General features: G+C 36.1%; 1 protein-coding gene across 11 annotated transcripts in view; it reads right to left on the bottom strand.

Moving 5' to 3' along the window:
- DENND1A (DENN domain containing 1A) overlaps positions 1-21277 on the bottom strand; it is a 513599-nt gene that overhangs the window by 363833 nt on the left and 128489 nt on the right. For 10 of the 11 annotated variants that reach the window (XM_070518786.1, XM_070518780.1, XM_070518782.1 and 7 more), the window contains one exon: positions 14424-14467. The exons of the other annotated variant lie outside the window; for it this stretch is intronic. In XM_070518786.1, coding sequence (XP_070374887.1) covers positions 14424-14467 — 44 coding nt within the window. The remainder of the gene's footprint in view (positions 1-14423; positions 14468-21277) is intronic. 11 annotated transcript variants of the gene reach the window in all.

Below are 21277 nucleotides of genomic sequence, written 5' to 3'. Positions count from 1 at the left end.
ATCTAGAGTGTCAAGGAGCTGGTCACACAACATAACCTGAACAAACCCACCAACACCCCAAAACTCAAAATTCCTGAAAGGTAAAATCATAATGCTAATCATGCTGGTTCTCTGGTGATCCAATACTTTATGCATGCTTATTGTTAAACAGCCAAATGTCTACTGCATAAAAATGTGCTCTTGTTTTGGAAATTATTTAAAATATAAAAAAAATACAAAGAGTTACAAATAAAACATCCCCACCACTAAGAATTCACAACTGTTTTGTGGTATGAACTCTTCGGGGAAACAATTCCTTCTTATATAGTTCACTACTACAGGCAAGGTCCAGGGGTTTTCTTGACAGGTAAATGGATTCATACTGTCTGGATTGTTGAGAGTTCTTCAATTTGAGAGTTATTTTGTTTATAATATTTTAAAAAGCAGCATTAAAAGAAAAGCATTTTCTCATGCTTTACTCAGCACTCAAACACGTTATGTGCCCAACCTTCTGCTAGGTGTGGAACACAGAAGGGCCTCTTCCTGCCTCATACTCAATTTATGACCCCTCTTTCAATTCCTTTCCCTTAATTGTGTTTCCCAGGATTTTATCTTCCTTCTTTTCTCTGCATCCTCCTCTATTAATAGTCTACTTACACTTTAATTTCAATTATCATCACTATGTAAATGACTCAAATTCAAGCCTTCATTCTAAACTACCTCTCCAGCACCAGGTGTCTGTTCCAACTGCCTTTTGAACAGTTCTGTCTCACATCCCATAGGTACTTAAAGTTCAACATGTCAAAAATCCAGCTGCATTATCTAGGTTCCTCGTACATGGCTGCTTGCTACTATCTTTCACCCCATCAGAATAAGAAAGGTTCTAAAACCACCACTAATACTTTCTGGGGGGGTAGATGATCCACTCATGTGACTTAGATTCAAGCATTTGCCGTGGTATTGAATTTCAAAATCACTCTGTAAAGAAAAGCTTCTGATTCTTTAAAATCTTCGCAAGTGTTAATAAACAAGAAAGAGGATAAGGGAGCCCCCGAAATCAAGCATATTTCAAAGTCATCTTAGAAAAGAAAACTGATGTATTTCCTTAAGCAAGATAACATACTTAGAACCAGACAATGTGCTAAAGGCCCTGTCTGCATGGAGCTTAGGATCTAGATGGAAAGACAGATGCTATGTAAATAAATACACGAATTCATAATTCGAATGTAACAAGAGCTATGAAAGAAGAGTGCTCTAAAACAAATGACAAAAGCCTGAATTTAGATGGAAGGATCAAGAAAGGCATCTCAGGAAGTGACATTTTTGAGCTGAGATTTGAGGAATGAGGAATGAGATTGGAAGAGGGATAGGGAGTGAAAGGCCAAGAAAAGAAACAGTATGAGCAAGAGCCACTGAACAAGAGCCCTTGGTACATTCAAAGAACCAAAAGAAGCCTGGAATGTTGGAGCAGAGGAGGTGAGGGAGAGAGTGGCAGAAGATGAGGTTGAACAAGGTGGCAGGGGCCAAAACATGTGTGGCCTTACAGGGCATGCTCAGGAGTCTGGACTTTTATTCTGGTGCATGGGAAGTCACTGGGAGGGTTTGGATCCTTCTACATTCAGCTTGCCTGTCACTTTCCAACCCCTCCAGCTACCTCCAAGTCTTCCAGGCTCCAGGGGCATTCGGAAGCTATTCTCAGTGAGCTCCTCACCTCTCCTGAATTCCCACACCAATCCTGTTGCTATCATTCCTATCATCAGACTGACCATAATCTCAGGACCCTACATTCCACAGGAGGGAAAAGATACATAAGTGGGTGTCTGTCAGGCTTCCGAGAAGGAAGAGAAACCTCACTCAGGAGCCTTAATGATAACCCAGGCAGCAAGGAGAGGGGTTGTAGTTAAAGAGAGCAACAAACGAACTGTAACAAATTTGAACAGGATCAGCTTGAATCTCTCTTCAGAACCTGCTCCCCAATATCTGGTATTTCTTCTGAGATCCCAAAGTCCATTTTACTGTATACAGAGAAAACATGACTTTCTATTGCAGTAACTTGCTGTATATCATTGCATCTAAGAAGCCTATAAGACTATTATTTTCCAGTACCATTGGGGAAAAAATGCTGCAAACGAAATGATATTCCATCAACTGTGAGATGCATCCCAATTTCAGAGATGTTAAAATATGAAAAAAATGGGCATGTTGGAATTGATTAAATATATTTACATGTCTGTCTTCTCCATAGACTGAGTTAAGAAAGGTGGGGATTACATCCATTGCCAATGTCTAGCCGAGTACCTAGCACAGAGAAAACATCCAGTGAATGATGGTGCTGAAAAATGACTGGACAATAGTCTGGAGATCCAGAAGAGAAAAATAATAGTATTAACTGAACCCTTATTATTGCAAGCACTGTGCAATCAGTCTACACGTCTTCTTATTTAATCCTCATAGGAAGCAGTGAGACCACATGGGTCAAAGGAGAATTGAATTTATCAGAGAATCAATAGGTTTTTTTCCTTCTTCTCCCAAAGCCTCCTAGTACATAACTGTGTATTCTAGTTGTGGGTCTCAATATTTATTCTTGATATACAAAATAAAGAGAAGAGAGAAAACTACTGAAGTTTGTATAAATGTAGTATTAGTCATTTCTGTCAAAGGTTTACCATTTATGCCTAATAACATAAGAATTATGTACATAATTTAAAGTATATAATTGATTTCTATAAGTTTCTTCTGATTCAGCCTTTATTCTGCTTCTCATATACCAACGGTCATCTGCTCTCTGGAGGGGGTTAAGTGACAAGTGGAGGGGGACTGACAAAGCAGCTAACGCGTGTCACATCCTGTGCTAGAAGTTTTACTCAATGATCCTACCAGTACTCTTATGTAGAGTAATCACCCTCTTATACATGAACTGAACCTTGAAAGCAGAGTAAGATGAGTTTCAGGTAGAATGGTGAACTAACTTGCCTAACTGGAAACAGGCAGTGAATGGAAAGGCTAAGATTCAAATCCAAGTTCATCTATCCCCAGAGCTCAAGCTCTTCCCACAGTTCTCAGCCTGCGGCTTTGTTGACTACAAATGAAATATTCAAGAGAGAGATTCTCGTTCTCAGTCCAATTTGATTAGGATTCTGTCTCCACAATTACAAACACTCATACAGCTAAAACTTTGCAGTGGTGGCCCTCCTCGCTGAATGCAGCTGAAGCCTCTCACCCACTTCACTTTCCAGTTGCAGCAGTGGAGTGAAAGATTTGTGTTGTTGTGTCAAAGGGTCTTAGGTTAGTATAACCTTATGTGCCAGCTTGCCCAGGACATCCTGGTTATGCTCGTTATCTTTGTGTAATCATGGTGTCCCCTTTCACTCTCAAAAGTGCATCCTGGATTGGATGCTATGGTCATCAGAGTCTTAGAGAGAGGGAAAATCATGGCTTGTCTGGAGGGTATTGAAAGAACGAATAGTTGTTCTGCCTGCCTTATGACGGGAAATTCAGGAGTGGTGTTAGAAGAGTTAGTTTTCATCACTTGACTCCAGGCTTTTTATCCACATTAAGGACTTATCCACATTCTAGGACTTAATGCAATACCAGACATCATCAATTGCACGGAAGCAGCAAAATCTTCTCTTTGCTTCATTTTGCTCATGCTACTTCAGACAACATCTATTGAACTAGACTAATTCAGGTACTGTATATACATCATGGCCACTTCTCCTGCCAATTCTACAAAACTAGTATTACTTCCTTGTTTTACAGATGAAAAAAAATGAGGCTGAAAAAGTAAAGCCTTTGCCCAAAGTGACATTTCCAAAGCCAAATCGCATGTAACATGGGGATCCATGCCTCCTACTTTTCTTTGGGCTAAACATACAAAAAAACCAACAAAATTTTTAGGGGAGATGCTATTTGTTGAGAAATAAGCGAGACATGAATAATGAAAAGTATTTTAGCTGCCATTAAATCTGTTTATTATAACAGATACATTTTAAAAATTCAGAAATACTTCTCAATTTAACAGGGCTTTAGATCTCCAGAAATGATAAGTATCTGGCAGTTGGAAGAGTTCTCTGATAAAAATAATGTTCTCTACAATTTACAGTTTAGACTTCTAAAACTAGATGTTACTAAAGAGGCACTGTGTTTGAAATACATTCAAATACCAGAATCTTAAATGCTTCTGGTTAAGCCTCTGCAGGGTAAGATGCAATTTAATAAACGTATGTTTTGATTTGTCCTACCCTTGTTCAAATTCTGAGCCCAAAGATCACAGTATGCACACTATTCAGTCTATTCTGATATATCAAATATTTGGACTACTAATATCCATGTGCAGTGTCAGGTCCTAGGAATGTGGACATGAAGCAGATATGTAAACAAGTGCAATAAAGTGTTTTAGGTTTTCTGATAGAAGCATGGTTAAGGAAAAAGGAAGGTACTGTCAGGTACCCAGAGGGTGTGAAAGACTCCTTAGAGGTGGTGACATTTGAGTTGACTTTTGAAAGATGAGTCAGTATTTACTAGATAAGCAGGCTTGTCTAATAATTATAAGAATATTCCAGTGATAAAAGCAATATGAAACAATATTTTGCAAGGTTGCTATGTAAGTAAATGATCTTTGATAAGCTCAATTTTCTTTAAAAGACTACCTTTTCATCTCTTCCCACAACCCCCACCTGCTATACACACACACACACACACACATAGATTAGTCCATAGTCTACGCTTCATGTCATACCACATTTGAAATCTGAAGATGACCAAAGTTAGACAGTTTGAAATTATGGTAGCCAGAGGAATCTTAACTCTACTGCATATAAGTATTTAAAAAATGAAAGCTAACACAATAATACAAAGTACTATATGCAACCAAAAGGGATAATTTACAAGGACAGTGGGACCCATTACTAAATTTCTGAGGTTTTGAACATGGAAAGTCTCAATATAAAGATTTCACAACTGAAATAAATTAAAATAGTTATTTGAAACCCCTTCATCACCATTTAAAGAGTTTCCATATTTTCAGTATATTTTAAAACAAATATTCAGGAACTGTTTCTGATTATATCTCTTCATCTTTACTTGACAAAGTACTCTTTCTTACCTTTGTGACTTCTCTAAATTTTGCTCTGGAACAGTGTGGGCTTAGAAAGGAAAGGTTTTCTAGAATTCTTCCTAGAATCAGTCTGAAATTCTAGAGGCAAAAGTCATCACACACACAACCCTAATACCTGACAAAACAAAAGCACCAAAACCGAGCTACTCTGCTCCCTTAAATCTACCCCTAAAAATAGTAGGCAGTATATAATTATTGGTTATTATTAGATGCCAGGGATTATTCTGAGCACTCTACACATTTCAAATCTCTTAACGCTCACACCAATCCTACAAGGTCTTTACTATGATTATCTCTAGTTTACAGGTGAGGAAATGAAATCCCAAAGAGGTAAACCCCAGTAAATGACAGAGGTGGGATTCAAACCCAAGCAGTCAGGCTCCAAAGTCTGCTTTTAATCACCACTATCACGCGTCTGTGGTCTCCTTTCTGGAATCTGAACTCCTTAGCAATTATGTCTGTGTATTATATACTTCATACTCACAATTATTCACTGGCCCTTAATTTCTCCTAGCTGCTAAGAAGAGCCTTTAACACTGACTATAGTCACTCCTATACTTGAAGAGTTCACAGATTGACAGACAAGTAAACAATGCAATGCAAGGAGTCAACGTTCCAAGTGCTCTCCAAGCACCAAGGATAGAGGGACTAATTCAGTCAGGGCAAGTTTCACAGAGGAAGTGATACAAGCAGGGAACTTAATGTTAATGAGAAGTGTAGTGGGGGGGAGGGTGGTTGAGGAAGGCATTTCAACCATAAAAATAGCTTGGTCAAAAATATAGAGGTGTGAGAAGCTGGGAATGGTGAGGCATTCTGTCTGGTTATAAAGGGAAGTCCTAGGAAACTAGGCTGGAGGTTGAATCAAGGTTAGACTGTGATGGGCCTTAAATCCAAGTTAAGAAATTTGGACTAGGTCTTGAAGGCACCAGGGAACTATCAAGAGTTTTGACTAAAGAGAAATGGTGTGATTTGATTTAGCTTTTAGAAAGATAATCTCTGGCCATCTTACAGAGGGTAGTGATTACAAAGTCATTGGGTTGTAGGCCATTAGGAAGAGTCCACAGGAGAAAAGCTGAGACTGTGAATGCAGAAGGAAATAGCAGAATAGGACAGATTAGAGAGCACTTTAGGAGGGATAATGAACAGAACTCGATGACTGCAGACTTGTAGGTGCATCCCAACGAGCAACAGGGACTGATTACACCAGGCTAAAGTTAAGATTTGGACTACAGCTCTCAAAAGCAGCCACAGCTCACTCAGCTATACCCATTGGGTAACTCACGAGAAACAAGACCATCCAATAGTATTCACAGATGTCTGAAATTTACTGGGGCTTTTTTGGAGCCAGAACAAAACCAGGAGAACACTTCTAATAAGAATGTATAAGTAAGGCTTGTGTAATTACCATTTCCTGGAGTCAGATTCAAGTAAGTAGCAGTACAATGTAGCTATATAGCTTGGCATGCTTTCAGAAAGAATAGCTCAAAAAGAATTTGTCTTTTTAATGAGTTCCTTCTACATAACTGTAACAGCTGGGGAGTGACCAAATTGGGAAGAAATCTTCAACTTAGAAGAGCCTTAAGTCAGAAAAATGTATCAATTTTTCAATTGAGCTTAGCTAAATGTTTAAGGTTTTGAAATACAGTTTCATTAAGAAGCCAGTTCAACTCCATCTCATTCTTAAATTCACCATCTTCTGGAAATGGGGGCAAAAAACTCAGGATATAGCTATGACAGAACAGTACTTCTTATATACAAAGTGGTTTCTTCAGCAAACTCTTTAAAAAGCAGCAACCTGACATTTGTCCAAGGCGATAAATTTGACTTTTTTTTTTTTTTTGTCTGGTTCTATTTTTGTGAGCTTGGTGAATGCAAGGCCCAAAGGACCACAAAGCCAAAGTCTCAATTCCAACTTGAAGAGTCTATGGCTTAGACAAGTCACTATAGAAAGACTGGCAGAATCTTTGTGGAATCAATGTCACATTTTATACAGACCAGGTATAAGAGCACAGGCGGAAATAAGAGGCAACAGGTGATAGACTATTTTTTTACCCATCCATGAGCCTATACTTGAAAAATATTTAAACAAGTCAATCATCAAGAGCAGGACACTTTTAAACACATACAAAGAAGCAGATGTTTAATTTGGGATGCATTCATACATCTGCAATCTATCAATGAATCTTTTCGAAATCTGTAATATGGTCCATCAAAATGCTACATTTGGTGGCAACCATGGATACTGACATACTACTTGAAAAAAGCTGCTTCAGCAGGTTGCTTTGTTGCTGTTATGTGAAACAGTCACCTTCCAGGTTTTCAGGTCTGAAGAGATTCAGAGTTTCTATCTGTGGATGAGAAAATTACGTTTCCACCTACAATCCCAGACTACCAAATTACTAAGAAACAAGGAAACTGACCTTTTCGAGCAAGAGGTTGGAAAACCCATGAATCTACAGTGACTCTCAGAAAAGCACACATCTAAAACAGACCTAAAAGATGATATTCTTGGGGCTGGCCCCATGGCCGAGTGGTTAAGTTCGCGTGCTCTGCTGCAGGCGGCCCAGGGTTTCGTTGGTTCGAATCCTGGGCGCGGACATGGCACTGCTCATCAAACCACGCTGAGGCAGCATCCCACATGCCACAACTAGAAGGACCCACAACGAAGAATATACAACTATGTACCGGAGGGCTTTGGGGAGAAAAAGGAAAAAAAAAAAAAAGATGATATTCTTTAAGGGCAGCTGCAAGACATTCCACTTGGGTTTCTCTGTACCACTCTTGTTAACTTAACCAACTTGCATGGCTTCACAACACAAGGAACAAAAAATTGCAGGAATGAGATTACATAGTGGCACTACTACCCGAAGGTCCTAGTTTTCAGAGACATCCCCAATTTGTGGCCATGGCGTTTTTCTACAAAACATTTGGGACATGCGTTACCCTTGTAGCCTACTAGACAGTGAGGTCCTTCAGGGTAGAGATGAAATCTTCTACTTCTCCCCTTCCTCTTTACCTGGTACAGTGCCTGGCTCACATTCTGCAGACACTCACTTATCAATCTCTCACTTAGTTAATGCACAAAATCAAATCTAGTCTCCTAGACAATTTATGTCACCAAAAACAGACTTGAGGAAAAAAATCAAAAAATGCAACCACTTATAAATTAGTCTTTTTAAGGCCAGGTTATGGAACCATTTTAAAGTGTGATCCATTTGACCCTTATATATATAAGTCCTTTGCATGAGGCTGAAATGAATTAACAAATTCTGTTCCATGGTATATGGTGTCATAAAAATTTTCCAGGACCAAACTTGATCTCACCATTTAAAGTGGATGAAATCTGAACAGACTGTATGAGCAGGCTGGAAGCATGAAGAAGAGAATGGGGAAAAAAGAAAGCTCAAAAATTTCCAAGAGAAATGGGATACACCTAGCTCTGATTCTATTTTTGTGAGCTTGGTGAATGCAAGGCCCAAAGAACCACAGAGCCAAAGTCTCAGTTCCAATTTGAAGATTCTATGGCTTAGACAAGTCACTACAGAAAGACTGGCAGAATCTTTGTGAAATCAATGTCACATTTTATACAGACCAGGTATACCGTTGCTTACATTTCTCTGATTAATAATAATGAGAAAATCAAATGTTATCATTTGTTTTACATTTTGTATAAATATTAAATGTGTCTCATATTATACAATGTTGGCACAATAAGCCTCTCTTTCATAGTAATGAAAAATTTAGGAGCTGTGGACTATATCTGTAATTTCCTTTTTTTTTTTTTTTGAGGAAGATTAGCCCTGAGCTAACATCTGCTGCCAATCCTCTTTTTCTTTTTCTTTTTTTTTTTTTTGCTGAGGAAGACTGGTCCTGAGCTAACATCCATGCCCATCTTCCTCTATTTTATGTGCGACACCTGCCACAACATGGCCCGACAAGTGGTGCATAGGTCCACACCTAGGATCCGAACTGGCAAACCCCCGGCCGCAGAAGCAGAACGTGTACACTTGACCGCTGTGCCAGCCAGGCCAGCCCCTGTAATTTTCTTATTAGATAGTATCCTTCCAATGAATCAGGGCATGAACAAGTTTTGAAAAGAAATGCCTACTCTGGCTTATCAAGATTTGGAAGAAAATAAAGCGCAAGTTTTTATGCACAGGAGCTCACCAAAAGAATAAGGGAATCACTAACATACAAGTAGCAAGTCTTGATTAAATATTATCTGTTGTCTTTCTAATCAGAATCTTCCAATCTATTTACATAGGTTATACTGTGAACAACTGTGAGCTTGAGAAATGTTTTCTTTACAGCATACCTGAAACATGAACAGATGAAAACTCCACATTTAAGCAATTACATGCAACTCAGAAATGCCAATTTCCATCACAACTAGCCTAAGTTATGCAACGTATTTTTGTTCCTTTTTAGTATATGGGTGATGTATGTTTTTATAATTTGCTTAACTGCCTATTGTGAAATTTTTAAATCACATAGACCATATAAAACCATAAAAGAAAGGTACCTTTTTATTTTTCCCAATGTACCATGTTTCTACATTGCTTATAGAGCTTGTACAAGAAATACTGTTAGTTTCTATGTAAAGATTTCCATAAAATTTTTATAGTTTCTATAAATGCATAAAGATTGTTGGTTTCATTATAACCTCTATTTCAGTGCCAGAGGAAAGAAAAATTACCTGCAACTCTAAACAGCGATCTACATGTTCAGAGGCAGGTAAGTGTGCTCAGACCTCTATTTAAAGAGCTCTAAGACACTTGCTATATTTCATCAAAATATAGATGAATGCACTGGAGAAGCAACTTCTAGCACACTCAACTCTAATCGCCACTCTTAGGACAAACAGGCTATAAAAAGTGCAATTGTGAGAACAAATTATTAATTCTGCCTGTTTTAGTACAAGAAGTAATTGTATTATAACTAATACATTTTAAAACGGTGTATGTAATGCCTTTTATACTTGACACATAACAAGGCTATTTATGGAAATCTTCTGAGAGGTTACTATATCTTTATTCCAAATTATCCCATACTACAAGTTATAATTACTAAAGGCTCATTTTTTTTAATCTGAAAAATCATACAATGTTTTGAAGCCAAATACGGGATTTTGATGAGAGTGATGACCATAGTTTGCTAAGATGTTAATTTCACTATCCTTCTCTCCCTTAATTCAATTAGTAGTCATTAAAACTGCACTAATCACAATGAGTAAAGTTTTACCAATTATTTCCATAATTATGAATGAATACCATAAACATAATAGAATAATTATAAATCTCTTAATTAACTACAAGGCTATTTCTAGCAGGGGAAGATATTGGTGTTTTGTTTTCTTATTTTTAATGCTAGATTAACAAATTGATATCTTTGAGAAACCATTTCTCAAAGAAGTGAAAAAAAATATTATTGTGATTCTGTTCTTCTTTAACAAAAATGTTCTATTGGACAGGCTTTATTAAGAGCCACATGATCTAAACTTATAGTAAGAGATTGAAAAGAATCTGCTTTAAGTTACCAAGACCAAAGTAACTGGAAAATTACATCTGTAATTTAATAAGCCTAACCCTAAAAAAAAAACTTACACTACTTCATATTACCCTTATGAGAGATACCTTTTTAAAATTTCACAAGTAAGTTATTAGAAGATTTTCTTTTTAAATGCAGGATCCTTTTCAAGTCAGGATCCTACCAATGTTGATATTTTAGTATTTAAACCAGCTAAGCATTAAACAAAAGCAGATGAATAAATAATGTGAACTCTGAAAAGACCTTGCTTTTGCCTTTTTTGTTGTTTGTTTTCCTTTTTTAGAAAATATACGCATTGCACATCTTTCAGGAATTAACAAAGCCTATACTTTCAGGTTTAAAGATAGCAGGCTTACCAGATTTTAAATGAAATATTGAGTGCTACAGTGATTTAATGGTTTTAAACCATAGATGTCATTGCGGTCTGAGGGTGTCACAGACAACTTAAGAAAGAAAGAAAAAAAACAGGGCACAGAGAAATCACTTTGTCAGTAATTACAATCAAGAGTCCTAAAATGTGGCTCAGGCTGCTCATTACTTCTTCCTTCTGTATCAAGACCCTTATTTACATTTCAGATTACATTTTTTATGAAACAGTAAGATCTATCAGAGCTGAGAGGACTGAAATAATGAGGGGAAAACATTTTAATAAAACGTGTTGGGTCTGCATTACTTCCGTGTCAGAAAGAAAGGCTACTTCTGTAGTGATGGATCATTTATTCTGCTTCTAAACGAGAAGCAAAAAGATGAAACTGATGAACTTTTACTGCCCATTTGTCTTTAGCAGACAATTAAGACAGAGAAGATCAAAATGGATTATCATACCACGCAGACAACTGGCCCAACAGTAATACATCTCCGGGACCACAGATTTGTAACTCTCTTTTATCCCTCCCCTTTCTTCTTACTTCTTTTTCCACTCTAAAGGCAGTGCTAGCTTTGTGGCTCAAGGAGAGCCAAAAGGCTGGTCATCATTATTCAGTCACAGATGTCAATCTAACCTCCCTTTTTTCTCAGTTTCTAAAGCAGTGAGCCACAATAATTTGTGACAGATTCTTTTACTGTAAGGTACAAAGAACACACAGAATAAAACATCTAGCAGCAGCAAGCGTCTCTGATCAAGTGTGCTGGTACATGGGAAATACACTAGATGTAAAAACAAGCACTGGTAGTTTAGGCGAATAGGGAGAAAAACTGGGGGGAATTTGTGTGTGTGCGTGTGTAGTAATAAGTGCTATACTTTTTGGTGAACTATCTCAAGTATTCCTTACAGATAGCATCATAAATGATTTAATACTGGAAATGTTGTCTAGACAAAGTACATATTCAGCATTTAAGGCTTGTATGTAATAGACACATTTCTAAGAATTCCTTTACAATAGCACACCAAGGGGAAAGATAATTTGTTTTAATCCAACAAATGCTAAGAAGAAAAAACACATAAAATCAGAATCTAAATGATAAAAAGATCAATAAAAAATATGCGGGTCTCATTTCCTTGACCAGTAGATCAACTCTCAAATACATTTCTTGGAATTTGGAGGTAACTTCTCCAAATACAAAGGAGATCTTTCATTCATCCTTCATTCTTGAGTTATACATGGTAAAGAATGGAAACCGTGTGTTAAGCAGGAAGAGATGCTAAATAAGGCAGTGATATACACACCCTCGTAAGTCTACATCTAGTCCATGAATATCATCCTCCAAATTTCAAAACTATATCACTGATGTAAACAAAGAAAACAAACACCCATCCTATGAGCACTTTAAAATAAAAGCAATCATTATTTTTTAGATTCCTACTGTAATTTTAAATTATTCAATTTAATGTATGAAATTATACAATTTCAATGTATGAAATACTTGTAAGATCATCCATTAACCAAAGTAAAGAGAACTAAGTTCATAACATAACACTATCTAGTCAGTAAAGTGGGCTCCATATGCAATGACAGAATTGATAATAATCTATATTTCTCTATATACACACATAGGTATGTGTAGGACCTGTATATATACACATATACTCTCCCAAACATACAGACACATATACTAAGAGAAATAAACATGGAAATCAACACCAAATTGCCACAGCAGTTATCTCTGAGCAGTAAAATTACAGATGATTTGTATTTTCTTTCTTTTCATTCTTTTTTTAAGTTTATTTTTGCTTTATCTATATTTCCTAAGTTTTTTTGGTCATTAACATGCAAGTTTTTAAAGTCATACCCAAAAAAATCACGTTGCTCAAAAATTTTCAGATATAGTAAGAATCTATGTTTAAAGGAATAAACTCAGATGTTAAGTATGTTATTTTAAGTTTTCTCCCACAAAATTTTTTCTCATTGGGTAATTCAGATCATGGGACCACAAAGGTTACATACCTAGACAACAAGATATTAAAAGATTGATTTTCTTAAGAGCTATGACCTCAAGTCTATTCTAAACAATATTTTAAGCTTTTCCACCCTTTAGACATTGTCTAGAGAAAAAAAAATAAAAAGGTCCTATAATCTTTGGATTGTATAGTTTAAATCCACAGGGCTCAATCTCACATCAATTTAACGTCAGAGAAAAATTCAACTCTCCCGTTGGAAGATGAAGCAAGCGGTAGAGTAAGAAGAGTAATATTTTTTAAAATCTCATCTAAAAGTCTTGAGATCACATACAAAGCAAACCATATCAGTTCTCTTGGGTTCTTGTACAATAAAATCTCATTACAAAGCATCTCATTATACTGATTATCCAGTTATATTCCTGGTCACATTATGTCCCCATATTCATAAAGATGTATCAGATGTTTTGCCCTCTATCCAACAGGCCACACTGAAAGGTGTTACTACTGCTGTACTGGATATTTCTATCTTGTTGTACTTATTTTCATTCAAGGACTTTTTTTAATAGACAAAATTAAACGGATGTACTTCAGAAACATGTTTTTATTGTGTACAATGTCCCACATATGAACAGCTTTATGAAGTTGTTTTATTCAGTGTAATCAGGATGCTTTTATTTCAAAACTGCTTTTAAAAAGTACCAAATTGCATATTTGAACTAAAAATGTAAGGTGCCTCAAAAGTGCAAAACATCTCTAATATTTCTTGAGATAGAAACTGGAATCCAGAATGTATAACTTAGATCTAATTATAAAGAGTAGACCAACATCAGAACTTCAGCACTATTTTGTGAGTAAAATATTTCCTTCCACTTCATTCCATGCTTGCAGAATGCAGGAAATTTGAGATGGCAGGACCAAGTGGCCAACCTTAACTTTCACTACCATCATTAAAACCACCCTTACCCTAAACACCATTCCTGCATGTGTATCTTCTCCTTCAAGTACTATGATAACATAGTTTCATAATCTATTTCCAATTCCGGGAAATGTTATCAACTGTCCTCTTCCCTTCTTTTTTGTTACACTGGTTCTTGACGGCTTAAATAGCATTTAAAAAAGAAAAAAAAGTTCACAGGCAATCCAAAAAGGATTTCCTAATGAACGGAGGACTGGAGAATACCTAAAAGTAAAAAGCAAAATCTGTAATAGATTTTCTTCCTTACTTTCTGTGCACTTTCCCCCTGAAGGTAACACCCTAAATCTAGCACCAATATTTTCAATCTTACTTCAATATGTTTTACTTTTTGTCTTGGGGTCCTAATTACTGTTTCTCTTCCCTTCTAAAAATTCATTTATCTCTTTCAGTAAAAAGAACAGTAATAATATGTTGAACAACTCTGAAATAAATTTTGTCATGTAAAAAATTAATTACGCATTCCGAACCTGGTCACTGTAGTCCTCCGGGAATTGCCTCTGCACCTCAGGATCTGTAAATAATTGACAGATAATATTAATTGGCTTTGGATTAGTGAGCAAGCAGAGGATCACACATTAATATTTGATCAGAAGATGATAGCAGCCCTGGCAGGGGATCCAAGGGGGGCAGCTGAGGCTGCTATGTTGATGAGCACAAGGAAGGACTAGGCAAGGCACTCCCATTACCCTCCTCCAGAAATATAAAAAAGAAAAATTTTGAAGACCTGATGCTACTGTTAACTTTAGACTATTACCTAATGCAAAAATCTTGCTGGCTGCAAATTGCCCTCAATATATTTTTCCAGAGAAAATGAGTCTTAGACCTGCTTGACTTTTCTTTTCTAATCAGGAGCCTTCTTTTCATAGTTACAGATGTGAGCTTGATAAACCACCTTTTTTTAAACACCAGTTTCAGACTGGTGGAGGGGAGAAGAATCCTTTCAAGGAACAAATGCAAAACATTTACTTTTTAAAAATAAAATATATCCTTCCCAAAATACTTATGAACTCTTAAAAATAAAGACAAAACTAGATAAAGTTTTCTTAAAGACAGAACCAAACAATACACGGCTAGCTTGTCAGCATAAACAAAGTATCATATGAGATATTACGTTCTATCTAACATAATTAGACTTGCTCAGAAACTATAAAAATCCATAGGTGAAAATACCTTTCTTGACCATCTGTTTAAAATGGAATTACTAAAGGGGTCACTTGATCCTTCAATCATAATTGCAAGGTAATCCAACGCCATCGTCTGAAAGTCAATACAGAAGTGTACTAATTAAAAGCTATTAGCACTCCATTTGCTATCGGCTAGGAAAACATTCAATCTTTTCTAATAAGAGGAAGATTTGGTTCCTCAGAGACGCATTAAGAGAAGTGATCAGAATAATATCTATCTGAGAAATCACATATCAATGCAAAAGGCTTATTTTATTTTACTTTTTTGAGAACGATTAGCCCTGAGCTAACATCTGCTGCCAATCCCCCTCTTTTTACTGAGGAAGACTGTCCCTGAGCTAACATCCGTGCCCACCTTCCTCTGCTTTACATGTGGGATGCCTACCACAGCATGGCTTGCCAAGCGGTGCTATGTCGGCACCCAGGCTCCCAGCTGGTGAACCCCAGGCTGTCGAAGCGGAACATGTGAACTTAACTGATGCGCCACCAGGCTGGCCCCTAAAAGGCTTATTTAAAAGCACAACATTTGAGGGTCCCCTCTCATCATTATCACAATATATATTACTCGCTTTTCATATCTATCTTTTAAAACACCAGTTTACTTCTCTGTAAAAGTGAATCCATGTAGAAGTTAAAAGCACCCAAATCACTACACAAAAATGCCAGTAATTGTTCTGCAGTGAAGAATCAAAAAGGGAGAAAACTAAGGGCCTATTCACATACTACATTTAAATGTTAGAAATACCAGTTTTCAAGTCATTACAGTTAACAGATGTTATTTTTCAAAACCCAAGACTAATAACAAAAGCAGGAATATTCAAAAGGTCATAGTAAAAGCAGAGCTTCCCAAAGTGGGTAGTGCAAAACAGCTGAAACTATCTGTAGATCTTTTCAGCTCTTGAGGTGTCTTCCGGTTGACTTAAAAATCAGGGATCAATTTCTTTCTTTACTCTCATCTTAAAATACTAGAAAAGACAAATGATGTGTTTAGACTGTGACTAGCAGAATTCTGGAGCAATCCCCCCCGGCAAGGATGCCCTGGTGGGCTAGATGAAGATGCTGTTGCTTCTCTCTGGCCTGAAGGGCTGAAATCACACAAGGACTTGCCCTCTTGAGACAAGAGGCCAGAGGGCGCTAATGGTGTGGCATGAAAAGCACTAGGTCTACAAGGAAGAATTAGCCAGCAGGATGCAAAGGGACATCCACATGCCCCACAAACCTCTAGAAGTGTGCTATCGGGGTGGGGGTCAGGGAGGACTAAAAAGGAAGGCCATGGCTGTAATTCCTAAAACATGCATAAATGACTTAGTCCAGAAAAAAACTGGTATTTTAGGATTTAAAACCAAAAAAAAAAAAAAAAGAGAGAGATGTACTCTAAGCCACTGAGGGACACAGCAAAACAGAGATTGGGAAAGCCACAAAATAATCTAAGGCATTTTCTTTTTCTTCCGGTTGTCATGTGGTTAATACTTACTCTTCAACCAGAAAACTTCATAAAGAAATGACTCACATATAAACCTTTAATACCATGTCCTCTGTCTTGAGTAGTTTGTGTTTTGGGGAACCACAAAATACCAATGGAAATACAGATGGAATAAAACCAAAGACTTTATTTTTTATCACCATTTTGTAAGGGGATGAACATCAGAAACCAAAATTTGTGGTATATTCTTCAATTTAAAAAATAAGTTTCTTCTTTACAGGTGGGAGAAGGAAAGTTTCTAAATCTCTTTAACCAACTATATTAATAATTAACTTATTTTTAAAATGTATTTTATACATATACAACATAGTAGAATTGAAAAAAGAGAAGGAAACATGGCTGAAAGAAAAATCAACCTATTTTCATACAATGAAGGTAAAGACGACCATGGAATACCAAGATAGGGGTCACTGAAATCATACTACCCTAAACACTGCCTCAATGGTAGGCAACATAATAAAGAACATCAACTAAATTCCTTCAACTGTCCTAAGACGAACCGTAGAGTGAGATTTCCAGATTTTAACAGAATCATGTTCCAAGATAATACATGGATTATTATTTACTATGATTCAAGTATAAAACTTTTGATTTCCTTTCTTTAAGGCCCTGAGGTTTACAAAAGCAAACTTCATGGGTCCTTAACACTCTCTAAAGCAATATTTTAAAAAAAAAGGCAGTGTTTTTTAAAACCAAAGCCCAACCTATAAAGTTCCATTCAATTAGCTCAAAGATCCTGTCTGATAGTTAATAAAACTATGCAAGCCATTTTGTAAAAATTAACACAAAAACTGAAAATAATTTGTTTGAATTTTCTTAAAATGTCTGTTTTGCACAGTAGGTTGAAATCATCTTTTTTCACATTGAGTTGATCATAATGCCATAATGTCACCAAAATATCGACATTGGAAACATCTGAGTTAAAAAGGTCCAAATACAATCTGCTTTTCTCAAGCAACACAACACCCGCCTTACTAACAGTTTCAGCATGGCACACGTACAAAACCTAGCACCCTGCAGTTAAGCAAACCGCCTTTAAATTTTCTGTCTGGCAGCAATCCACTTGCGTGTCTGTATGTTTTTACAAGTACTCTATGTATTTCATTGCATCAGCTGCATTTCTTTGAGTTTTAAATGGTCTGGGAACATTTTATGAAATGTTCTATATCTTTATATGGAAAATAACATACACTGGAAAACTGTGCATCGGTCTAATATTTATATATCTATTTCTTTATCCACCATCCAACGCCATAATTGCTAATGTTCCAAAACACCTTCTCACATTCATACCTTCACTGCCAAATGCAGTGTCACCAACAACTAACTTTCAACACAAAAATCTGCAGATGAGAGTACTCTACCATAGAAAAAGTAACATAATTTGCTTAGGCCACTGGCAGTAAGAATAGAGCTATCAGCAAACACCAAGATTTTTCTCTAAGAACTGTCCCTATGTCAGAAAATTAAGAACATAATATAGTGGTACATAGCACACACTTCCCTCCTTGTTCTCTCCCAGCAACTTTCTCCTGATTTAAGTAATAGATTCCTAGAAAATTAAAAATCAAGATCACCATCTCCCAGGAAATACTATTCAACAACAACAAAAAAATCATATTCAAAATATCTTGCCAATAAGACGTATGGTACTGTTGAGTCCATATATCTCATAACCACGTAAGTCTAAAAGAGACAACTGGCTGTGGAACAAGGCCTCATGTTATGTGAATGTGACGGGCCACTACCTTCTCCCAGCACCACAGCCATGCAAGAGGCTGTTCCCACACAGACACATGTGAACCACTTCCACTGGAGGCCACAAGAAACACTTCCATATTTAAAACAGACATTTCACAGTACAGGACTCCCAACCCCACAATCTCATTCAGGCACAGAACATGACCACACTTAAAAGCCTGTATCTTCACAGCAAAAAGAAGTCATCTCAGAACAAATGTCTTATTTTTTTTTAAAAAAATAAAAGCTAATTTTCTTCAATCTTAATAGCCCATGTTTTCTAGTCTTCTACTGTAACATACTTTTAAATCTTTAAGATATACCAGATTGCCACAGGATGTTTAATTAATAGAATAAGGGTTTGGGCAAGACTTACTGGAAAGGTGCTATAAATTATTTTACACAGGCTCCAAAACCTTGAGTTCTGCCTTAGGCTTAAAGTTCCTAGAAAACGTGGTAGACAGATCTTTTACAACAGAAATGCAAAATAATTCATAAAAGTACCGTGGTTATGTATGAGGGCTCATTTGTAGATGAGTAACAAGTCTGTGTACACGTACACACACACACACCCCCTTACCAAATTATTTTCCTGTTTTTCTCTGTCACATCAATGACTCCATTTCAAGGGTCAAGGCATGACACTTTAATTGATTATTGAAAAATACACTGACTTCATTTTCTATGAAAGGCGTAACAACTGCATACTAACCAAATGTTACAATCTTCTATAACTGGAGCTCTTTTAGGAAATTTAAAAGAAACTGCAATGGAGCCATTAACACGGGAATCTACACTGCTTTCACTTTTAACATGCTAGGTATCAAGGTAGAAAACATTACATTTAATGCCTCCTAAATTTATCCAGTCATTATCTCTAGGATATTTCAGTCAATAAGAGAGAAAGTATTGAATACATTGAAAGCTTACAATATAAAAATCTGCCCTTTAAAACCGAGACTTTAAAATTAGCTATAAACCATATAATCTCATTGTTCAATTTCATGGAGTTTAAGATACTTATCTTCCTCTCCAAACTATCTTCCACAAGCATAAATGCTAATCCAAGCTGCAATCAGATTTAATTTTCCAGATGAGAAGATGGGAATATGCTGCAAACGGGTAACAGTCCAGTAATTACACTTTGCCAAAACACATCTTCAAATTTTATACCCTAAAAACGTAGATTCTCAGAAAATAGTCTGAGAAGTTGTACACTTTGAGGACAAGCTCAGTCTTCTCCAAAACACACTGGGAAATAAATTTTCTTTCAACCTTCAAGAAAAAAAGTTAATTTTTTTGTGTAACGTAGAATTAAAGTTTCTTGATAGCAGGACTGCAAACTGGACTGCACTAAACTAAGAAAGAGCTTCAGGGACACGACTTAGTAAGCTTTGATTACAGCTAGAAAGAGTCAACTTCACTTGCTTTATATTATAAAATACCTGAATCATTGGTTTAGCATTTTAACTAAATACAATTATTCTAGGAAATTATTCCATTTACGATAGCAAAAATTTACTTGTTAAAAACAACATTTTTGAAAGGAATGTTTCAAATGTTTTACATAGTGAAAAGAAAAAACCAAAAACCTATCAACATGTTTTCCTTTTCTCCGACAATGAAACAAAATGGTTTACATAGTCTTTCCTTTAAAAATATTTTTAAACTAAAAATTGCTCATTTCAAAAAAAAATTACAGATTTCAAAATGTAGATTTAATCCTGGGGAAATGACAAAGGAGTATAATTCATTAATCTAAAAGAAAAAATCATTTCAAAGTACTTTAAATGAAGATTTTGTTTCCATGTACAAATGGAATTTCTTTAAAAAAAAAAGCTATTCTAGGTATTAACTTTTTGCTCAAAAACGTGAATACTATAAGACATAAAAACTGAGTCATTGCCAATTTTAAACTATGTTTCTATTCTAGCCTTTTCCCTCAACACTGGCATTTAAAATACATTCAAATACTACTTCACAGCAGCCAGCCTGATAACACAGAAATAGTTCACCAACTACACCTATAATAAAAACCCAAATAGCATTATTCAGGGAAGGAGAGCATAACCCACCTCAGTATGGCAAGCAATAGAACCATTCATGTGCCAGCTTCCTCCTCAAACTAACATACTCTGCCTTTCAGACATATCCTGCTCCGATGTAGCTATTTATGCATAAACAGCAGACACTGACCTATTGTTTTCAGTTGTTGGGGTTATGAATGTAGTACAGTTACCAATTAAGGGAATCAACAAGTCCTAAACGCATCAGCTGTTCTACATATGAGTCCATTGACATTATGCAGTAAAATCTAGGGAGTTTCATCTTTCTTTCTAAAGAATGCTGATAGATTTTGACCAGCAAATTCCCCTACTCATCGATAATTTAAAATCTTTCTCATAACTAATTTCACCTATAGAAGGAATATAAATCTGATCCTTAACCAAACTTATGCCGCGTAAACCCCAAAATCAAACATAAGTCAAATTCCAAAGGGAGTCTTAAAATGAAAAAGAGAAGGTGTACTGGAGGGAAAAAAAAGTCAAAAGAATATGTTCACTCATGCTTATTTTTCTCTCTACTGAATACCCTAGTTTTCAACCTCCATTATTATTTAGTATTTAGGGTTTTTTAAATTCATTCAAAGTCTGGAACTAATTCCTAAAATCTATCATATTGATAGATAAATATTGATAAAGTTCTTTTTTTTAATGGTTATAATCTCAGGCTTCCATTTAATTTCTCTTTGAGTTAGGATTCATTTTACCCCATCTTTCTGAATGAGCACCAGAAGTGTCAAATTTTTATTCCAATGTGAATAATTACTTCAGACTTAACCTAAATGACAGCTGTGCCCTTTATGTACTACAAACATGACATTACTGCATACAGTCTCCATAAATAGATATAT

This window comes from Equus asinus, chromosome 10 (genome assembly GCF_041296235.1).
Source record: "Equus asinus isolate D_3611 breed Donkey chromosome 10, EquAss-T2T_v2, whole genome shotgun sequence".
Classification (NCBI taxonomy): Eukaryota; Metazoa; Chordata; class Mammalia; order Perissodactyla; family Equidae; genus Equus; species Equus asinus.
The sequence above is the reverse complement of the archived record's forward strand: the minus strand, read 5'-3'. Positions and strand labels throughout refer to the sequence as shown.